The sequence below is a fragment of the Anneissia japonica genome, unplaced genomic scaffold, assembly GCF_011630105.1.
Source record: "Anneissia japonica isolate Jap-2015-1 unplaced genomic scaffold, ASM1163010v1 scaffold287763_len296007_cov137, whole genome shotgun sequence".
Taxonomy (NCBI): Eukaryota; Metazoa; Echinodermata; class Crinoidea; order Comatulida; family Comatulidae; genus Anneissia; species Anneissia japonica.
In genome coordinates, this window is record NW_022698178.1 from 52,861 (window position 1) to 72,364 (window position 19,504).

Here is a 19,504-nt window from a genome sequence, read left to right on the forward strand (position 1 = left end):
TGTATCTTATCTTATCTTAGGACCATTTTAAAAACAATATATTATACTCTGTTATTGTATCGTAATATAGGATATATTACTGAAATATAAAATAAGTTATAAATAATAAATACTTAAATCTTTATCTTGTAGGAACTTTGTATTAGATTCACTTCCACTCTGCGAAACCACGGCGTGCGTCGGTGTAATGACCAACCTTATTAAAACTAGAAGTGTGGAACCAAAATTGATCGATGCATGGGTTATGTCTTTTGCATTCTTGCGTCATCCAACTGCTGATATGATCAATGATATTACGGTATATTTTGATATGATACATAGTGTAGAAATGGAGTTATAGTCAATTTTTTTTATTTAATTGCCAACTTGTTTGTAAGATATTTATTTTAAGGTATGTCTTTATTGACAGACTGACTGATTGACTGACTGACTGTCTGACCGATCTAGTCGATGGGTCATTTGATTTTTTCCCTCTATTCATAACTTATTATAGAGCGGTAATTATTATACCTCCCTCTTTTAACTTGTTTGTAAGACATATTATATTGTTTAGTTTTGGCTTCACTGAAAGACAGACTCATTGCCTTACTGATTGACTGACCGATATAGTCGAGTGATCATTTGATGTTTTTTATCTATTTAGAACTTGTTTACAGAGCGTGAATCCTTGAGTAAAATATTATACCTTCCTCTCTCTGTCATGATTCATCAATTATGCAATGAGAATAACAACTGTATGGATTTGTATCAAATAAGAAGGGCACTCGATTTCTTTGGACAAGCACTAGGTGCTGATTGTCACACAGTCAGTGACGACCAAAAGTTAACGGTACGTAAAATAGGCATACTATTATTATTCAATTGATAATTATCGTATGTATTTTATGTCATTTTCAATATGACATGTTTTTCATTATTGTAATCATCCAATTTTGTTTCATAATTTGTATAACAAGTACAGTAATATTTTCCAAAAATTAAAAACAAAAACAGGAATATAAAAAGGGGTGTCTAAACTGACTATTAATAAGAAATAAGATAACTTAACTAACCAATGAAACAGGGTTAAGTTAATAAAGGGAACCAGTAAGTGACAAACATCTGAAAACACTTGCGAAGCAATTGTAAACTAGGAAATGATGGTTTTCCTAATCCCATTACGAGTGTGTATGGTTTTATAAGATAAAGATAAGATAAGATTGTCATGACCACAAAACAAGGTGAACATGAAATTTGGAATCCTTGATACAGTGTATAAATAATACAACATGCAATAAATAAAAATACAGGATTGCACTTTAAACAAATAATATAGGCCTACATAAAAGACTGTTATAAAAAGATATACAGAACAATATACAAATTACCTCTGGGCAGTTGAGTTGTAAAAATAAGTTGAATTATGGACAAAATATGTTCTGCATCGTGTTATATTATCTAATAGTAGTATTATATTAGTATTCCCCTCCCACGCCTCCACCCCTCCCCAGGTCAGGAGAAACGACACACTTCGTCGGGAAGAAAACATATATTTATCTAAATATTATTAGGCTCTAAGCTGTTTAAAATAAGCCTTTGAAATACCTAAGTTGTAATAGTTTCCGGGGTATTGAGCCACTCCGGACAACGACCACTTACGTTCTCGTTGGGCAAGTCGTCTGAAAACAACTTCTTTGTGAGATTCAATCCGTTTAAAGGACACATACTACATGCAACCTAACCGTTTAGACAGACTCTGGACCACTCCAGGGTCTTACAATTTGTTCTAAAAGTTCCCCATGGTCAACAATGTCAACGGAGTATGGAGTATTCCAGATATACAACAACCGTGTGTAACTTTTTATCGAGGGCAGTTGTGACCTTTTCAGTATAATTAAGAATTGTGTTGGGTAGTTGCTCGTATTTCCTTGATCCTCCTTCTTACAGCTGGGAATAAACTTTTGCAATTTTCATTTTACTAGGAAAAGTAATAGACATACGAGTGTCATTTGAATACCGTAAAAACTCGAATAGAAGCCCAATGGTCTCAATCTTGAGATGAAGCCCATCTCGAATTAAAGCCCTCCTCTTAGTTTGCAAAAGTAGCCTAAGAAATCGCAGGGCTTCAATTTGAGGTTTTACAGTATGTGATACCTATGTGTCCTATCTGTGTCCCCGATGTGTACATTGCTGCATGTTATCTTATATAGACATACTATACAATTTCGTCTTTACGATTTTGACCTTTAAATATACCTGACCTTATTTTAATTTGTTTTTGAAGGTATGAAAAATACATTTATTTTATATTGTAATAAAATTATTCTGGTTTTTTTTTTAATCTTTTGTCATAAGATAGGCCAAAGATGTATTTTCCGTTATTCTGCAGTTGTTGATATACAAGTTATCATACATACAAGTTTAATGAAACCAAATTTGATTTAATAATTTATTTTTACATTTTGTGTAGGTGTTGCTGGCATTAAAAGCCCTTGGTAATTCGGGACAGGCCTTTTCTATTATTCCAACTCTTGATCGATGCTTTAAAAGAAAATCTAACCAAATCGATGTTCGTATTGCATCTGTGGAAGCATTCCGTCGCCTTTCATGTGGAAAAGAAAACGTAAGTGAACAACCACATTTACAGCACATTATTTTGTGAATATACACTTATTTCGACATAAACCTTAAACCTTAATAACAGGTTTATATAGACAGTATAACAATTTAATGTATGAAGATTCAAATATGTATTTTTTTATAATTATATACGTATATTTTCTTAAATATACCAACTACTATAGCGTGACAGCTTATTCGACTTGTATGAAAATACGAGCGAAGATATTGTTATTAGAATTAAGGCATTCCGTGGAGCCATGAAATGTCTAGATGCCGACAAGGTGGAAAGAATAATACGACAATTGGCAGTAGAGACGTCCGATCAAGGTATATCTTCCATTCGCTTTGTAAAATCAGTGACTAAAATTTTGTAATTAGATTATTGGTAAGTTTATAATCACAAAAAGGTAAACGTATTATAAAAGTGAACAAATCCAACCTTTGCCTTGAAATTCGTTCTGAAACTCCATTGAGGTATTTTTTTTTGTCCAAGTTCGTCCGCATCCAAAGGCAAGTGAAACCACAAATTAGATGGTGAACTGTTTGATGCCCTACAATCTAGGTTCTAGTTATGTAATGGAACAAATTCATCATGACATGTTATAGAATGTAAATTTAATGGTCCTAACATTATGATTTCAGTTATCAAACAATAATTCCAATTTTAGAATGAATTAAATATATTTTTTTTATTTATCATTATACATATAATACCGTACATTATAAGACGAAACTTGTTCTTTCAGTTGGTTCTTACGTGTGGAGTTTCGTGAAGACTTTGAATTACAGTTCAGATCCAAAAAATCAGGAACACCGAGAAATTCTACGGAAAAGTGAATTATTTAAAGAATTTCAAGAGGACCCCAGAAAATTCTCCCGCAATATTGAATCGTCCTATTTCACTGGTTGGTAAAATGAGATTACAGTATTATTGATGATAATTATTTATTTACAGTGAAAATTGTATGACAAAGTTGAAATCAATAATGTACACGTTGCTATAGATTTTTTTAATGCAGTCTTGTTATTGGTCTTGTTGAACAAAATTATTGTTGCCAAGTTTTAGGCCTAATATTAACGTTATGTACAGTATATAAGTACACATTTTGTTTCATTTGAGTAGTAGCAGTGTAGTAGATTAAAAACACACCTCCGATAGCAGTCTCTTAAATACCAATCAATTTTATATTTCAAGAATCTACTGATAAAAGTGTTACTATTGAAACTGATGTTGTCTTCTCATCGACGTCCATCATTCCCCGCCGAGTTTCAGTAGCTTCCAGACTTAATCTATTTGGATTCTCAATCGACCTTTTCGAGATTGGTGGTCTTATTGAAGGCACTGATTACTTACTTGAGCCACTGGTTGGACCTAATAGTTTCTTCAAACCCGAAGTTCTTATGGATCTCATAACGAGGCCAAAGAAACACCAAAGACGTGCCACCATTAGGAATGGTACATTCGATAAATTGCTAAAAAACGTGAGCACTTTTTGAATATACCTTACAACACGATTTTGATGCGATCAAGTTTATTATGGTAAGCACGCATTAAGGCTCATTCACACCGAATCCAAAATTTCGGATCAGGAAGAATACCGAACGGATCAGAAAGTCGAAGCTATGGTCGTATTCGACTGGTACCAGTCGTTCTTCGTTAAACCACGCCCACCGGAGCAGTGGTAAAATCCAACTTAACAAAGACGACCAGTCGAATAGAAAACTGGTAAATACTCGACAAAACAAAATGGCTGCATAGTTACCGCGATATACGTTGCGTAATCAAAAGGCTGCTTCGGATAGTGGCAGTATGGGATTTTCGTAAAAAAAAATGTTTTCATCCAGTTTTTGAATTCTGTTAGCCTACAATTATTTTTTGACTTAATTAATTGTGGGTAAATATAATTTTTATTTTCTGAAATATAATCTACATTATATTAACGGAAATGTTGTTGCTAAACTTACCAATCGGCCATATTTTTTTTTGGCTGATTAACGCATTCTGGTTACGTTAATTTTTGTTGTTAACGAAGTCTATTTTAAGAACCAGTCGAATGAAAATAATACTCAACGAAAATTCGTACTCAACGAAATGAACCAGTCGAATAAGCCTAATATGTAAAAGAGGGTCTATTGTGTTCAGAACATCGAAAACACGGTCCGAATTTTGTTTCGGATACGATGTGACCATTTTCTTTTTTTTTTTTATGAATTATGAATGCTGGTAATCCAGTCTGTGTCTCATTTTATAAACAAAGCGATCATTTCATTTATAGCATGTTTTAGAGTAACACAACCACTTTCTACACAATTTCCGTTTAAACAACGATCAAGTTTATTGTTTTTTTTCAGTCCAACGTCAAAAGCAGAGATATGATCCACGGATCTGTGTACTTCAAAATCTTTGGAAACGAGCTCGGATTCGTTGACTCGAGACAATTAAGGCAATTGATAGAAGAAATTGAATCTTTTAGTATTGTTCAGGTAACAATAATAATAATAATAATAATAATAATAATAATAATAATAATAATAATAATAAAAATAATAATAATAATAATAATAATAATAATGATAATGATGATGATGATGATGATGATGATGATGATGATGATATTAATAATAATTCAAATAGGTAAGTGACTATTCTTATTGTGTAATTTAATATTCTTTACAATTACTTTAATATATTTCACCCCTCCTTTCCTGTTTCCTTTTCATTTCTTTCATTTTCTATATTTCCTTAAAATTATGCTTACCTTTCTCCTTCCTTTCCTTCTCTTGTATTCTTCGATTCTATATTACCATTGTTTTAATTCTTTCATTTTCTTCCATTTTTATATAATCTCTTTTGCTTTTTTATTTGTTTTTTATAACCTTATCTTTTCCTTCTCTTTGTCCTTTCCTTTTTTTCTGTTCCTGTTTCTTTTCCATTTTTTCTTCTTTTCTTTCCTTTCTCTTTTCCTTTCTTTTTTCAATCTAATTCTTTTCCTTCAATTCCTATATTTTTCCGTCTCTTTTCTTCTCCTTTCATTTGTTTACTTTTCTTCGTCTTTTTTTCCGTTTTCTTATTTTATTTTTCCTTTCATTTTCCTTCCATTTTATCTTTTCTTTTATTTCATTTTCCTTTTCCATTTCCTGATTTATTTTTTTCCTTCTCCTACTCCACTTTCATTTTCCTCTCCTCTCTCTCCTTTTTCTTTCCCTTTACTTTCATTTCATTCCTCCTTTCTATTTGTTTCTTTTCTTGCCTTTCATAGAAAAGGAAAGAATATATATACAGTTATTTATTTTCTTTCAATAGAATTAGATATTTCATTTTTGTAATTTTGCAGAACTAATGCCTTTTTGAATTTCTCAATTGTGGGTTTGTGATGAAGTAAATGCAAATACAAAGGGTAGGGAAGAGGTCTGCAAGCATGCACGAAAGTTAGAAGAAGACTTATTTGCAGTGGGGGCCTTCTGGTGGTGATTGGGCAGTAATCACCTACTCCTTTCAAAAGAGTGCACTGCGTTCTTAATACGTGCACACTGGCTATAATGTACACGAGACCAACGAAAGACGGTGTGCTATCGTAACTTTTCAGCCCTCCAACCAAAACACAAGAAGAGCAGCAATGGGAATTAAACCGATGGGACCTAGAGCAGCGATGGGACCTAGAGATCCCAATTACTGTCCAGCGCACACACAGTGCCTACCACCACTTTAGCCGACTGAGCTAAACTGCATGACTTATTAAAGCTGAGACAACAATATAATTATTAAACCAGAGTGTTTAATCACCACAATTTCTTCCAATGGAGACGTCATCACGATTTTCTTGTTAAAAGCTAGATTAAGTTTTTCATTATAAAAATAAAAATGCATTTTTAAACACTAACCTAAACGGAGTTTATTCTATACCATCACATGCTTTTTTGATAGTTGGTTATGAGGCTTGCAAATAGGAAGACAATTGAATACAGCAAGAATATGTTAATTGAGGTACACAGTGAAGTGCCATCTTGTGCTGGTTTTTCTATTAAGATTTCATCCAACAGCAGTGCCTTACTACAACTTAGGGCTTCTGGAAAATTGACATCTGTAAAACCACGCAATTTAGATATATCCGGAAAAGTCGAGCCAAGGTAAAATTTTAATTGCAAAACCATTCATTATTTTATTCATTCACTATAATAAACAAATGTGTTTAACTGAATAACATACTCATTCATTTATTATTTCTTTAAAAGAATTGCAAATTGTTTGAAATATATTATTAAGCCAGGCTTTCATAAAATTGGTACACGCTAGCTTTTGGAGCCTATGATTGATCGATTGAATCGGCGAGCCTTTCCGACTTGGTTGGAGACAGATGAAAACAAATTCCCAGTTGGAAAATATTTATTTGTAATTAATAGGCCATTCATTTTTTTTTGTATTTACAGTAGTATAATATGCTATTATTTACTTATTTTAATATATTTTTGTATTCAGATTTTTATACTCATGTTTATATTTTATTATTTTTATATTTTTTATTGTATGGTATATAAAATGTTATTATTTAATTAACATTTTGCATATATTATTATGATTATATGTGTATTCACATAATATTTATGATGCTTATAATATTGGACAAGTAAATGCTATCTAGGCAAAGGTTTATGTACATATTATATGCTATGGTGAGAGAAATATATTTTTAGATTATCACTATGCTATATACTTTTCTCAAATGATGCATCCTTTTTATGTTATTCTTATTAAAGTTCTGATTGATATGTTCATATTTAGTGCGGTCATTGAAGTAAGCTCAAAAATGGAAGTTGATTGTTTTGTTACAAGAATTGGAATACAACACGTTTTCTGTGCTCACACTTCAACATCACTAGAGGGCAGTGTCGTAATGACTTACGGCAAACTCTTTAACTTGAATCTAAATGTACCTGAAAGAAGAATTGGCGTCATTAATGTAAAGTGAGTTATATGTCTAAATTTCACTTAGAATTCGCTAATTAAATGCAGTCACCTAAAACAAAATCTCCGGCACTGCAATTATAATTTGACTGTGTGTTGTCTATGTGTTTTATGCACGTGGACTGAATAATCTTTTTTTTTTATATAATCTTTAGATCTAGTCTGTATTTGATTCGCAAAGAGAAGAAGATGGAACTTCAAAAGAGCTCTGATATGCATTCTCATCCATCGGTTGTGTGTACAAACTCTAATTTTGAGAAATATTTCGGTGTTGTTATCTGTAGCAAAGTCAATCACGTAAATATCATACATGTTTTATATTTTAGACCCTATGATATATTTTATATTGCAGATTAGACTTACACGGCTTTCGTATTAGATTTTGCAAACAAATCATACGCACTAATAGGAAATGTACAAAGTGTTAGCTTTCTTATTTTCCACCTACTTTTACCAACAGACACACTCTCCAAGTTTCTTAATGCCCATAATATTTGACATCGAACTTTATATAGAGAGACGTGACAAGTCTCTTACGAAATACACCATGAAAGCCTTATATGAAAAGAAACAGGTACGTAGAATAATAAATGCATTATAAGCCTCTTTCGTTTACCACTATGAATGTTCTGTTTATTTTGTCAAGGCGTAATTTTAGTGGTCTCTGGCCACAACAAAAGTATAAAATGTTTACTATATATTATGTCTTATATTTTCGGTAAAATTGTGTTAGTATTGAATTTTTTAAATGTTTCAAACGTGTAATCCCTTTTAAATTAATTACAATTATTTTAATGGTAGCCTGTTGATGTATTAATGACTTTTCAAGTTTTTATGGTTTATAGAATCTCTTTTAATGTGAAAATCATTTAATTCATTCTATTTATTTTTTTTTTCTAATGAAGTATAAAATAAAGAACACAGAAATAAACACCTCACTGAACACGACGCAGTGTGTGATTTAGCAAACACAAACAACATTAATATTGGACTTCACTTACGCAACTACAACAATTCGGAACTATCGCCAAATGACTGAGATTCTTTTGTAGAGAGACAATAGGGCTAAATAATATGTAAAACAAGTACACAAAATTGAATGCCAAACCGATTTGAACTTATTCATCCATGCTTAAGTGTAGGTCTGTGCTATTTTTTTTTCAAACAACATAACTTTATTATTTGCTTCCTGTTAAATTTACGTTCAATTTCTCTTTCATTTAATCTGCACTACTGTATAATAATAATAATAATAATAATAATAATAATAATAATAATAATAATGACAATGACAATGACAATGACAATGACAATGACAATAACAATAACAATAACAATAATAATAATAATAATAATAATAACAACAATAACAATAACAATAACAATAACAATAATAATAATAATAATAATAATAATAATAATAATAATAATAATAATAATAATAATAATAATAATAATAATAATAATAATAATAATAATAATAATAATAATAATAATAATAAAACGTGAGCACTTTTTGAATATACTTTGCAACACGATTTTGATGCGATCAAGTTTATTATGGTAAGCACGCATTACGGTTCATTCACACCGAATCCGAAATTTCGGATCAGGAAGCCTATCGAACGGATCAGAAAGTCGAAACTATGGTCGTATTCGATTGGTCGTTCTTCGTTAAATCACGCCCACCTGCGCAGTGGCAAAATCCAACTTAACGAAGACGACCAGTCGAATAGAAACTGGTAAATACTCGACAAAACAAAATGGCTGCATAGTTACCGCGATACATGCTGCGTAATCAAGGCTGCTTCGGATAGTGGCAGTATGGGTTTTTCGTAAAAAAATGTTTTCATCCAATTTTTGAATTCTGTTAGCCTACAATTTTTTTTGACCTCATTAATTGTGGGTAAATATAATTTTTATTTTCTGAAATTTAATCTAGGTTATATTAACGCAAATGTTGCCAATTGGCCATATTTTTTTTTTTTTTGGTCACGTGCATAATTTAACTCTGATTAAAGCATTCTGGTTACGTTAATTTTAATCGTTAACGAAGTCTATTTTACGAACCAGTCGAATGAAAATAATACTCAACAAAAATTCGTACTCAACGAAATGAACCAGTCGAATAAGCCCATTGTGTATAAAGAGGGTCTATTGTGTTCAGCACATCGAAAACACGGTCCGAATTTTGGTTTGGATACGATGTGACCATTTTCAATTTTTTTTTTCGCTCGGTCATGAATGCTGGTAATTCAGTCTGTGTCTCATTTTATCAACAAAGCGATCATTTCATTTATAGCATGTTTTAGATTAACCACTTTCTACACAGTTTCCGTTTAAACAACGATCAAGTTTATTGTTTTTTCAGTCCAGCGTCCAAAGCAGAGATATGATCCACGGATCTGTCTACTACAAAATCTTTGGAAAAAAGCTCGGATTCGTTGACTTGAGACAATTAAGGCAATTGTTAGAAGAAATTGAATCTTTTAGTGGGCCTATTTTTCAGGTTATAATAATAATAATAATGATAATAATAATAATAATAATAATAATAATAATAATAATAATAATAATAATAATAATAATAATAATAATAATAAAAATAATAATAATAATAATAATAATATAATAATAATAATAATAATAATAATAATAATAATAATAATAATAATAATAATAATAATAATATTTATAAACTTGATAAAGTGCAAAATACTGGGCGCCTATATATAAGCGCTTAACGATCAACACAAATTGAGAAGATTTTAATAAATGAAACTAAGAGATATTCAAAGTTAAACAGTATCTAATACTAAACTCACAATACAAATGATAATGACGATGATGATGTTGATGATACGTGATACGACGTATGACGACTTATTGTTTTTTCAGTCCAGCGTCCAAAGCAGAGATATGATCCACGGATCTGTGTACTTCAAAATCTTTGGAAACGAGCTCGGATTCGTTGACTCGAGACAATTAAGGCAATTGATAGAAGAAATTGAATCTTTTAGTAGGCCTATTTTTCAGGTAATAATAATAATAATAATAATATTAATAATAATATTTATAAACTTGATAAAGTGCAAAATACTGGGCGCCTATATATAAGCGCTTAACGATCAACACAAATTGAGAAGATTTTAATAAATGAAACTAAGAGATATTCAAAGTTAAACAGTATCTAATACTAAACTCACAATACAAATGATAATGACGAAGATGATGTTGATGATACGTGATACGACGTATGACGACGACGATGAGGGGGAGGAGGATAATGATGATGACAATATTGATAATGTTATGATAGAAGATGATGATCAAACGTTGCTGATGATAATACTACAAATACAAATAATAAATAAACAATAATGATAGAAATATCTAAATAGTATTATTAAACAATAACATTGGTTAAATAAGTGTAATTCAATTTTCAGAAAACAGTTGGCGAAAAGGTTTTAATCACTGATAGGTTGGTTCACATTATGGTCGGTACCCCAAACACTACCGTAAAACGTACCTACTCCGCTGACATCTCATATAACCATGGACATCAAAACCTAACCATCAAAGTAGTAACACCAACACAAACGACTTCGATATCAGGTAAATTAATTCTGGCGGCTATTTAAATAGACTTGATCGAAACCGCTCAATAAATTATAAGAGTTTGGTGTTATTCTTACTAACAGACAAGGATTTTGTGACGTCGTAATTATGACTAACTCGGTGTGTTGGATTTTATAGGCCTACGTTATTGTTCCCAAGTAAACAGACGTACATAAATGTCGTCCTTACAAATTCGCACGCATACCACTAAATTTCATTACTTCGGGTTTTTGTTCTTATGAAACTAGTTTTTGAAAGCAACAATTGATGCACAAGCTGGAAGTTCTACTCTTTATTGGTAAAACTCGAGTGATGAAAACTTATTGCACACTGTTATCGAAATCTAAATCTTTTTAATTTTTTTTATTCTTACTTACTATTTAGTTTGCTCCTGCCATTTACTTTATATAAGGACCTAATAGTTACTCAAGCAATTACACACTTTTTAAATTTAATTTTTAAACTTTGACAAACATTTGTCAATAGGTGATAAAAACTTCTTGTCAAACTAAATATATTATAAGAGTTCGTCCCTAGTGTTTAATACGGTAACTTTTTTTGTATTTAGTGTTTGTTTTCCCGGGTTCCATTAAACAAATATATTATCAATCCATCATGAATATTATTCTTAATTGGAGAATAACTAACAAGATGCTCCTTAACTCATTAAAGTGCAAGTCGATGCGCATAACTAGGTCATCAAGGCTACAAAATAGTGCTCATGTATATAATATTGGTTTAAACTCTCTGACTCAGGTTAGCTCTTATAAATACATAGGAATAAATTTTACTTCAAAATTGGACTGGGGGTTGCATGTTTCGCAGACGAGATCTAAGGCTTCTAAATTGCTGGGTTTCATTAAACGAATCGCGAAATTGTAATTCCGTAATTATTTTGTGCAATAGTTCGTCCAATTATAGAGTACGTCATCCCCGCATGGCTGCCGCATCAGAAGGGGCATCTAAACTCTTTAGAACAAGTCCAACGCAGGATGACTCGAGCCTGTGTTCCAAACAAGGGAGGAAACTTACATATGCACAATGTCTTGACATTATCGGTCTAATTTCAGTTGAAAAACGTTTTAAGCTTCTTACTATTTCTTTTATTGCGAAATGTCTTCATGGCTTTTATGATTTTAATATTATTAAAGACACGGTGATCATCTTAAATTTGTACATCAATATGCTCGAACAAATTCTCTGAAATATTCTGTGTTTCATTTGTTTCCACGCGCTTGGGAGGAACTACCTGTAGAAACTAGGGATTTATTGGTTTTTAATCTTAAAGCATTTTTAAATGATCTTAAATTATATTTTAAATACGTTTTACAATTTCTATATATATATTTATTGTTAAGGCAAATTTTACAGATATTAAGTATTATTTTAATTGTTCATTTTTTTTATTATTTTATGTGTAATCGGAATAGTGCATTAGGAGACCTACATGATAGTGATTTGGTTCACTTTTAGGAATCCTGTCTCGGCCTGTTTCAGATTTTTTTATGCTTTTATTTTGTTGTATTGTAACCGGTTGTTGTTTTTTATGTATTTTATTGAGACAAAATAAATGAAATCAAATCAAATCAAAATTATCACAAAAACAACACATACAAAATCAACTTTAACAACTTTATTTCTCCTAATAATTTGCTAACTTAATGCTATTAGTATTCTACATCCGAAAACCTGTTTAGCACTAAACAGGATACTTAGGTGTTTGTTGAGTGTTGTACACATATCCAGAGCTTGGCTATAAATGATTAACCCTAGCTATGGTGGAATACCATTTAATGTAATTTTACACCTGACCAATGCACTGAATAATAATAATAACAATATTAATAACCATAATAACAAATAATAGTAATGAAAACGATAACGATAGCAATAGAGATTTAAAAACAATAACAATAATAAGAACAAAAATGATTATGTAATAATAATATATTTAAGACTAAAGTTTGAATATTAACGATGTGTAACTACCTTTGCGACAGGCTCTGTACAAAGAAGTAGTGGTTTAGAAAAGCTCACATACGTCATTGAGTTGAATCTTGGTGGTCGCCTTGTCAATGCTAGTATAGATGGAGAGGTTTTTAAGACGGATAACGTCATGTCCACAGCAATTAATTTTCAATATATACCACCCAAGCAATACCGCCGAACACTAAATTTTACAATGAAGTTGACCAACAACACAGACGAGGTAAGACGTTCATGCTACATTATGTATGTATCGTTTGCACTTGTCAATGCGTTTACAAGTAAACCAATGCGTTCGTATACCTTATATCTAAAGTAGTTCTTTGTATATTTTAACATATATAATAGGCCTACATTTCCTCTGCTGATGAAAATGGTGAATTAGATTCTTTTCTTTGTATTTTAATGTATAATAATGAGGCGATATGTAAAACAAATTTGTTTCTAAGTAATGCGATTGTATACAAATGTCTATGCATTATTTTGATTACATGTATAATGCTACTAATTGAGTGCATACTAATGTAGTTAAGACCCACTCGAGTGATGTGTCCACCTAGATCGTTATTGACAATGATACTGATATATATAATTTTTTAAGAAAACAACAATTTCAAGAAGATCATTTCTTTAAAATTTCAGAAATACAACGCCTACGATTGTATGATCAGTATGAACTACTCACAGAATACTCGGTTAGATTTCCGAATCGACTCAAGCACGAAATACAATGTACTTCACTCTGAGAGCACACATCGCATTTGCTACGGTAGATATGAATGCCAAGCCGACGAGTTGATTACAGTTGAGCACAACTCTAACTTAACCAATTTAGGAACCAGCCTGCAAAGGGAAACTGAGTTTAGTATACGATACACTGATCGCTGGAAAGATGTCATAGTGCATCGTATAATCCAAAGTTTGACAAGAACTCCAACTTTATTTAATTTTACTATAGACAGTGACCATTTTTATTTAACTCCTAATGGAGATTCTATCTCTATTCGTTCTCTCAAACCAAAGCTTAATTTGATAATTGAAGGAACAACAGAATTACCAAGAGGCTCTTTAATATTTGAAGTTACCTCTCTATTTGGAAATAGCCAACTTACTCAGACATGGAACAAAGTGTCAGAAAACCGATTTTCGGCTATTACAACTATGACCATAGCTGGTAGTACCAGTACAATAGATATTACCTGGGAAAAGAGCAAAATGAAAACTGACGAATGCACAAAGAATAACATTAACATATACATCACTACGCCTGAAATGATCCTAGTTATAGTCGAATATAGCATTGAAACAAGCAACAGCGAAGTACATACAGAATTAACCGCAATGAAAAATGATATTAGAACTGTATTCGTAGGGTTGGCGCTAGAAGACACAAGCGACAGTCAAAAGCTGAAAAAGGAGTTGTCATTAAATTGCATGATTCCTTCACTGAAGGCATTGGAAGATGTTACCTTACTCATGGAAACATCTGTCACCCTTACACCAGGAGGACAGGAAGACATACAATTTGCTGTCACCCCTGACAACAACAATAAAAAAGACGAGACAGAAGTTGGACATGAATTCACTATCTCTCTTGAAGCTCCAAACCAGAGTATATCAGCTAATTGCTCATTCATTCTCCATGAATCTTCAGTTACGTCTATATTCTTTGTAACATATGCCCCAGACAAAATGATAAAAAACACATTGATCGTCAATGACAGAAGCCAAGAGTACCAGAAAATGCTAGCAGTCGAATTGCATACTACTACGCCAGAATGTTCAATTGGTGTTGATTTCATTCACAGAAACACAGAAACAAAGTACAATCCTCATTTAGAAATCTCATTTAACAATGGTACTGTTTTAAATTCTGAAGTAATCTATGAAGTCAAGCAGAATGGTAACAAAAGGGATCTCAAATGGGTATTCGATTTCTCTGAAGACCAGCATGATCTCGAATTAAAAACTACTTGGACCAATAATAACTCTGACAAAAGCTTTGGATTCACAGTGTCACAAGCTAGTGAGCAGACAGCAAAAGTTGACTTTAACTTAGTTTCCTTGAACACAGAAGTTGAAAAAAAGTATGATATTTCTATGAATGTTCTTAACACCTATATTACTGGTTATGACATAAATTCCGACTTTATATTTTCCCAAAAGGGTATCCAAGAATCCATCATCATTGGAACTAACATCTCAACTAATGGAAAACTAAAGGCAAGTAAAACTAATTTTATTCTTATTTTCAATCTTCAGCATCACTTTAATCAATACCGTAAAACCTCAAATTGAAGCTCACTAGGCTTAATCTTGAGATGAAGTCCATCTCGAACTGAAGCCCCTCTTTAACTTGCAAAATTAGCTTTTAAAAAAAGCCTACACTATATCATAGGCTTTTTTTTCGAAATAGTACATTACATAGACTGTACATAAATTTTCAAAAAACAAAATAAATTAAAAACAACCTTCGTTTATACAGTAGTTTAAGTGATTTAATGCCAGTTAAATACAATCCATGATACAAATTGTTGTTGTTGTGGCTTTATTTATTGCTTTATAATGTAACAAAAACACAGCATTCATTTTGCAAAGAAGCCCCCTCTTTACTTTGCAAAAGTAGCCTCGAAAAGAAGCTCATCCAAAGTTCACAAAAAAAGCCCAGTGCTTTGAATCAAGGTTTTACGGTATTTGTGGGCTTTGGTCAACTAGTATTGATAATGATTTGCAATCAGAGAGCAGCTTAGCTCAGTCGGCTAATCTGGTGGTAGCCACTGTGTGTGCGCTGAACCGTGCAGATCTCTTGGTCCCCGGTTCAATACCCATCGCTGTCTCTCCTTGTATTTCAGCTAGAGGGCTGAAATACAAGTTACATAACGCACCGTCTTTCAGATGAGACGTTTAAGCCGTTGGTTCCGTGTGCATTTACGGCCCCATGTGCACGTTAAAGAACACAGTACACTCTTCGGAAAAGAGTAGGGGATTGTCTCCCGGTGTACTGTCCAATCACCACCAGAAGGACCCCACTGGAAATAAGTCTTCTTCTAGACTTTCGTGGGCTATCTTTGGTGTTTACACCGAATAAATCCAATCCAATAATATACAAATCGTAAGATCAAAGACCCAGAATTGACAAAATGTTTTCCTAAGCTTAGTTTACAATTAAGTTAATATAATAAACAAACAACTGCTGTAATTTTAAGTTCAGATGTTATCTTATGCAAACTAAATTTTTATAGATCGATCTTGAGACTAGTATGAATACGATTTATTCGACATCGGACGACAGGAAAGTTGTATACATCTTCAAGAGCAAGCTACCACAACTCTACGAAAAGCCCTTTGAAAATATTGTCTTCAACTTTACAAGTGAGAACCAGAATGAAGATGTTTCTCAAAGCGTTCGGTTATCGTACGGTGATCTCAGTGAGGATTCTAGTATATGTATCGATCGTTTTAGTGAGAAACATAGCCTCGGTATGAATAATTACCATCACCAAACTCTTCGTATCAAACACCCATATGGCTTACAAAATATTCCTCAAGATATTTCATTGGATATTAGTGACGAGGTCAACGATATTGAACGATCTTCAATGGTGAATACTTGAAAGTTCTATTGATAAATATGCCTTTAGTACAATAAATGTTGACCTTATTGATAATCTTTTATTAACTTGCTATAATGAAGAACAACTGTTGCAAAATGAGTCCTAGTCACATGTGGTACTATTAGTGAAATTACACTGTGTGGAGGAATATAGAAATTACTAACATTAAATGACTTTGAAATATTCTGACGTAAAATCAAGCAATCTTTTGAAATCTCTTGTCTATTAATTTTGTGACTACCAAGTAAATTAAAAAATAGAGATTTTAAAAAAATATATAATTGTTTATTATTTCTGCACTTTTGTCAGATTTTTTATAATAATTACTTTAATTATTGTCAAAACAACGTTTTGGTTGTCGTGTGCAATAGGCAGCTACAAATTATAATTATTTTAATACCTGTGGACAGGTACTAATCAAATAGCAATCATGTTTGTTAGTTTTCACTTATTTGCTACATAAAATGCATAATTGCCTTTTTTGACATTTTTGCTTTTTTCATTCTATTTTGTAATCTTTCTTATGCCTTTTTGTGCATTTCATTCTTTCAAAGTAAGGATAATATAGCTAATACATAAAATAATATTTCGAAATTCAATATATAGTATTAAATGTATTGATAAACACATATTCGTTACTTATAGGCCTAAATGATATTTTTTTTATTGTTGCAGATCATGTACGTCGGAAATGGATTAACAACTACCATAGCAAGCAAATACACAAATAAAACAAATGATAAAAAGATAAACCACAAGGCTGAAGTGATCATATCCAGGCCAGATGAACACGTAAGTAAACATACGCCTACTTCGGGACTTTCGATTCACCTAACATTTTGACTCTAAAAATGAAAGATCTCACTTAAATATATATGATATAGCTCGACTTGCTTCTGTGATATCTATCAATCAATCAATCAACTTTTATTTCGGAATTTCATCCAAAACAAATATAAAGAAGAAAGCATAAATAACAAACTGTATACAGCAATAAAATCTGCTCAACGCAAAAGTGTTATCTACTTTGATAACATAGTCGAGTAATTCAATACTGACTTAACAACACCTTTAACCAGGCTGTTGTCAGAAGCATATATCATTTTCATGAAAGAATAAACTGATTTTCTTACAAATTTGTAAAATGAAATTAGCCCGCACGTAACAAGCATTGCAATTGCACTGCTTGCCCTGGGCTTACCAAGCCATAACCTTAAACCGTTGTTATTTAAAAAAAAAAAACTCTTAACGAATTTATTGACTTGCTTTTATAGTTCGACCATGAATTTACACAATAAAATTTCATACAGAAACTTGAACAACGTGCACTTTACATCGTACGTACACTTATAATATTCCTCTTCAGAGAGTTGGCGCGCATACATAGCGACCTATATTGACGAGTATATCAGCATATCAGTCGCATCACTAGTGAGTACATGACCAAAGTAGGGAAATGATATAGCGTAATCCAACTGTTCCCCACCAAAAATAGTGACAGGGTCACCCCTCAACTTTCTTACACGTGGACAAAAGACATGCACACAGACTTTTTACTATTAAATAAGAGAAGATGTCACGCGTACTCGCATGATCTTGACAAATATCAATTAACTCTAAATATAAACTCTTCTCGGCTCTGTGCTATTCCCTGATAACACATACGTGTTTCACTGGGCACTGCAGCTGTATAAAGTCTTCATTAAAACATGATATAAACTATCAGTCGGAGTTAGATGCGCCACAAACAAATGGAATGCTAAATTTATTATGACACAATTCATCAGTGTTCTACAAAAGCAATTATTAAGATTTGTCTATGAATTACTTATCTATACAGGATATCATAATTAACGGAGGTGGAACATTATTTGGCGGTGATACTCTAGTCAGCACTGATCTGAATGTATCGTACAGCAACGACAGAAATGAGGACATCAATTTTAGTTTTGATCTATCTAACAAAACCGTAGATCAGTACAGCAGTGACTACACTTTAGGAATGGAGGCACAAAACGTATTCAGTACCATAGATGGTAAACTTGTCTGCTCTGTCACAAATAATACTGAAAACGGTAGCATTGTTTTGGAATCACAGATCGCTATTGATGATGAGTGTATACCGTTTGCCTTTGAGGGGGATTTCAACAGAGAGTCGCAAGATTATCAGATCCACGTAAGAGCAATATTGATATTTTTACGCTTATGGTATTATGATTTAAGTTAATTTGTCTGTGCTGTCTTTATTGTTATAGATCATAACTTTAAAAAAAAAAACACATTTAACATAACTAAAAATCTAATCTTTGATTTGATGTGTTCGTTTATTGCAGACAAATGAACCCGAGCGTGAAATGTGGTTCAGTGGCCATATGGTCAATTTGGGCAATCAATACGATGACACCGTCATACCTAGCTACCCAGAAGTGGATGTTATCAACAAAAATTCAAAATAACTTCGAGTTTGATGGTAAAACAGTATGAAAGCAATTTCGAAAAGAGTTTCGCGTCAGGAAACTCATTAAGGAATGATGTTTGGCCCTACCTATCGTGTTGTAGTGAATACTGAGTACGTTACTAAAAATAAGAAGTTTAAACCAGAAAATCTCTGGATTTTAGAGAACAATAGGATATTATTCATTAGCAACGGTTTAAAATATGCATAAGGGACCAATGAAAAAACATCTAAAATACAATAGAGTTAGACTATATATATATA

At 32.1% G+C, this 19,504-nt stretch overlaps 1 protein-coding gene across 1 annotated transcript in view; it reads left to right on the forward strand.

Moving 5' to 3' along the window:
- The window catches only part of LOC117102434, a 25,896-nt gene extending 6,527 nt beyond the window's left edge, over nucleotides 1-19,369 (forward strand). The window contains exons 6-23 of the mRNA XM_033242696.1: nucleotides 133-298; nucleotides 644-829; nucleotides 2,450-2,602; nucleotides 2,784-2,928; nucleotides 3,348-3,506; nucleotides 3,797-4,083; nucleotides 4,954-5,085; nucleotides 6,527-6,729; nucleotides 7,382-7,564; nucleotides 7,720-7,861; nucleotides 8,025-8,138; nucleotides 11,014-11,182; nucleotides 13,186-13,394; nucleotides 13,814-15,394; nucleotides 16,414-16,773; nucleotides 17,461-17,577; nucleotides 18,626-18,961; nucleotides 19,119-19,369. Of these exons, the coding sequence (XP_033098587.1) occupies nucleotides 133-298; nucleotides 644-829; nucleotides 2,450-2,602; nucleotides 2,784-2,928; nucleotides 3,348-3,506; nucleotides 3,797-4,083; nucleotides 4,954-5,085; nucleotides 6,527-6,729; nucleotides 7,382-7,564; nucleotides 7,720-7,861; nucleotides 8,025-8,138; nucleotides 11,014-11,182; nucleotides 13,186-13,394; nucleotides 13,814-15,394; nucleotides 16,414-16,773; nucleotides 17,461-17,577; nucleotides 18,626-18,961; nucleotides 19,119-19,241 (4,765 nt within the window). The 3' untranslated portion in view covers nucleotides 19,242-19,369. The remainder of the gene's footprint in view (nucleotides 1-132; nucleotides 299-643; nucleotides 830-2,449; nucleotides 2,603-2,783; nucleotides 2,929-3,347; nucleotides 3,507-3,796; nucleotides 4,084-4,953; nucleotides 5,086-6,526; nucleotides 6,730-7,381; nucleotides 7,565-7,719; nucleotides 7,862-8,024; nucleotides 8,139-11,013; nucleotides 11,183-13,185; nucleotides 13,395-13,813; nucleotides 15,395-16,413; nucleotides 16,774-17,460; nucleotides 17,578-18,625; nucleotides 18,962-19,118) is intronic.
- The last annotated feature ends 135 nt before the right edge of the window (nucleotides 19,370-19,504 follow it).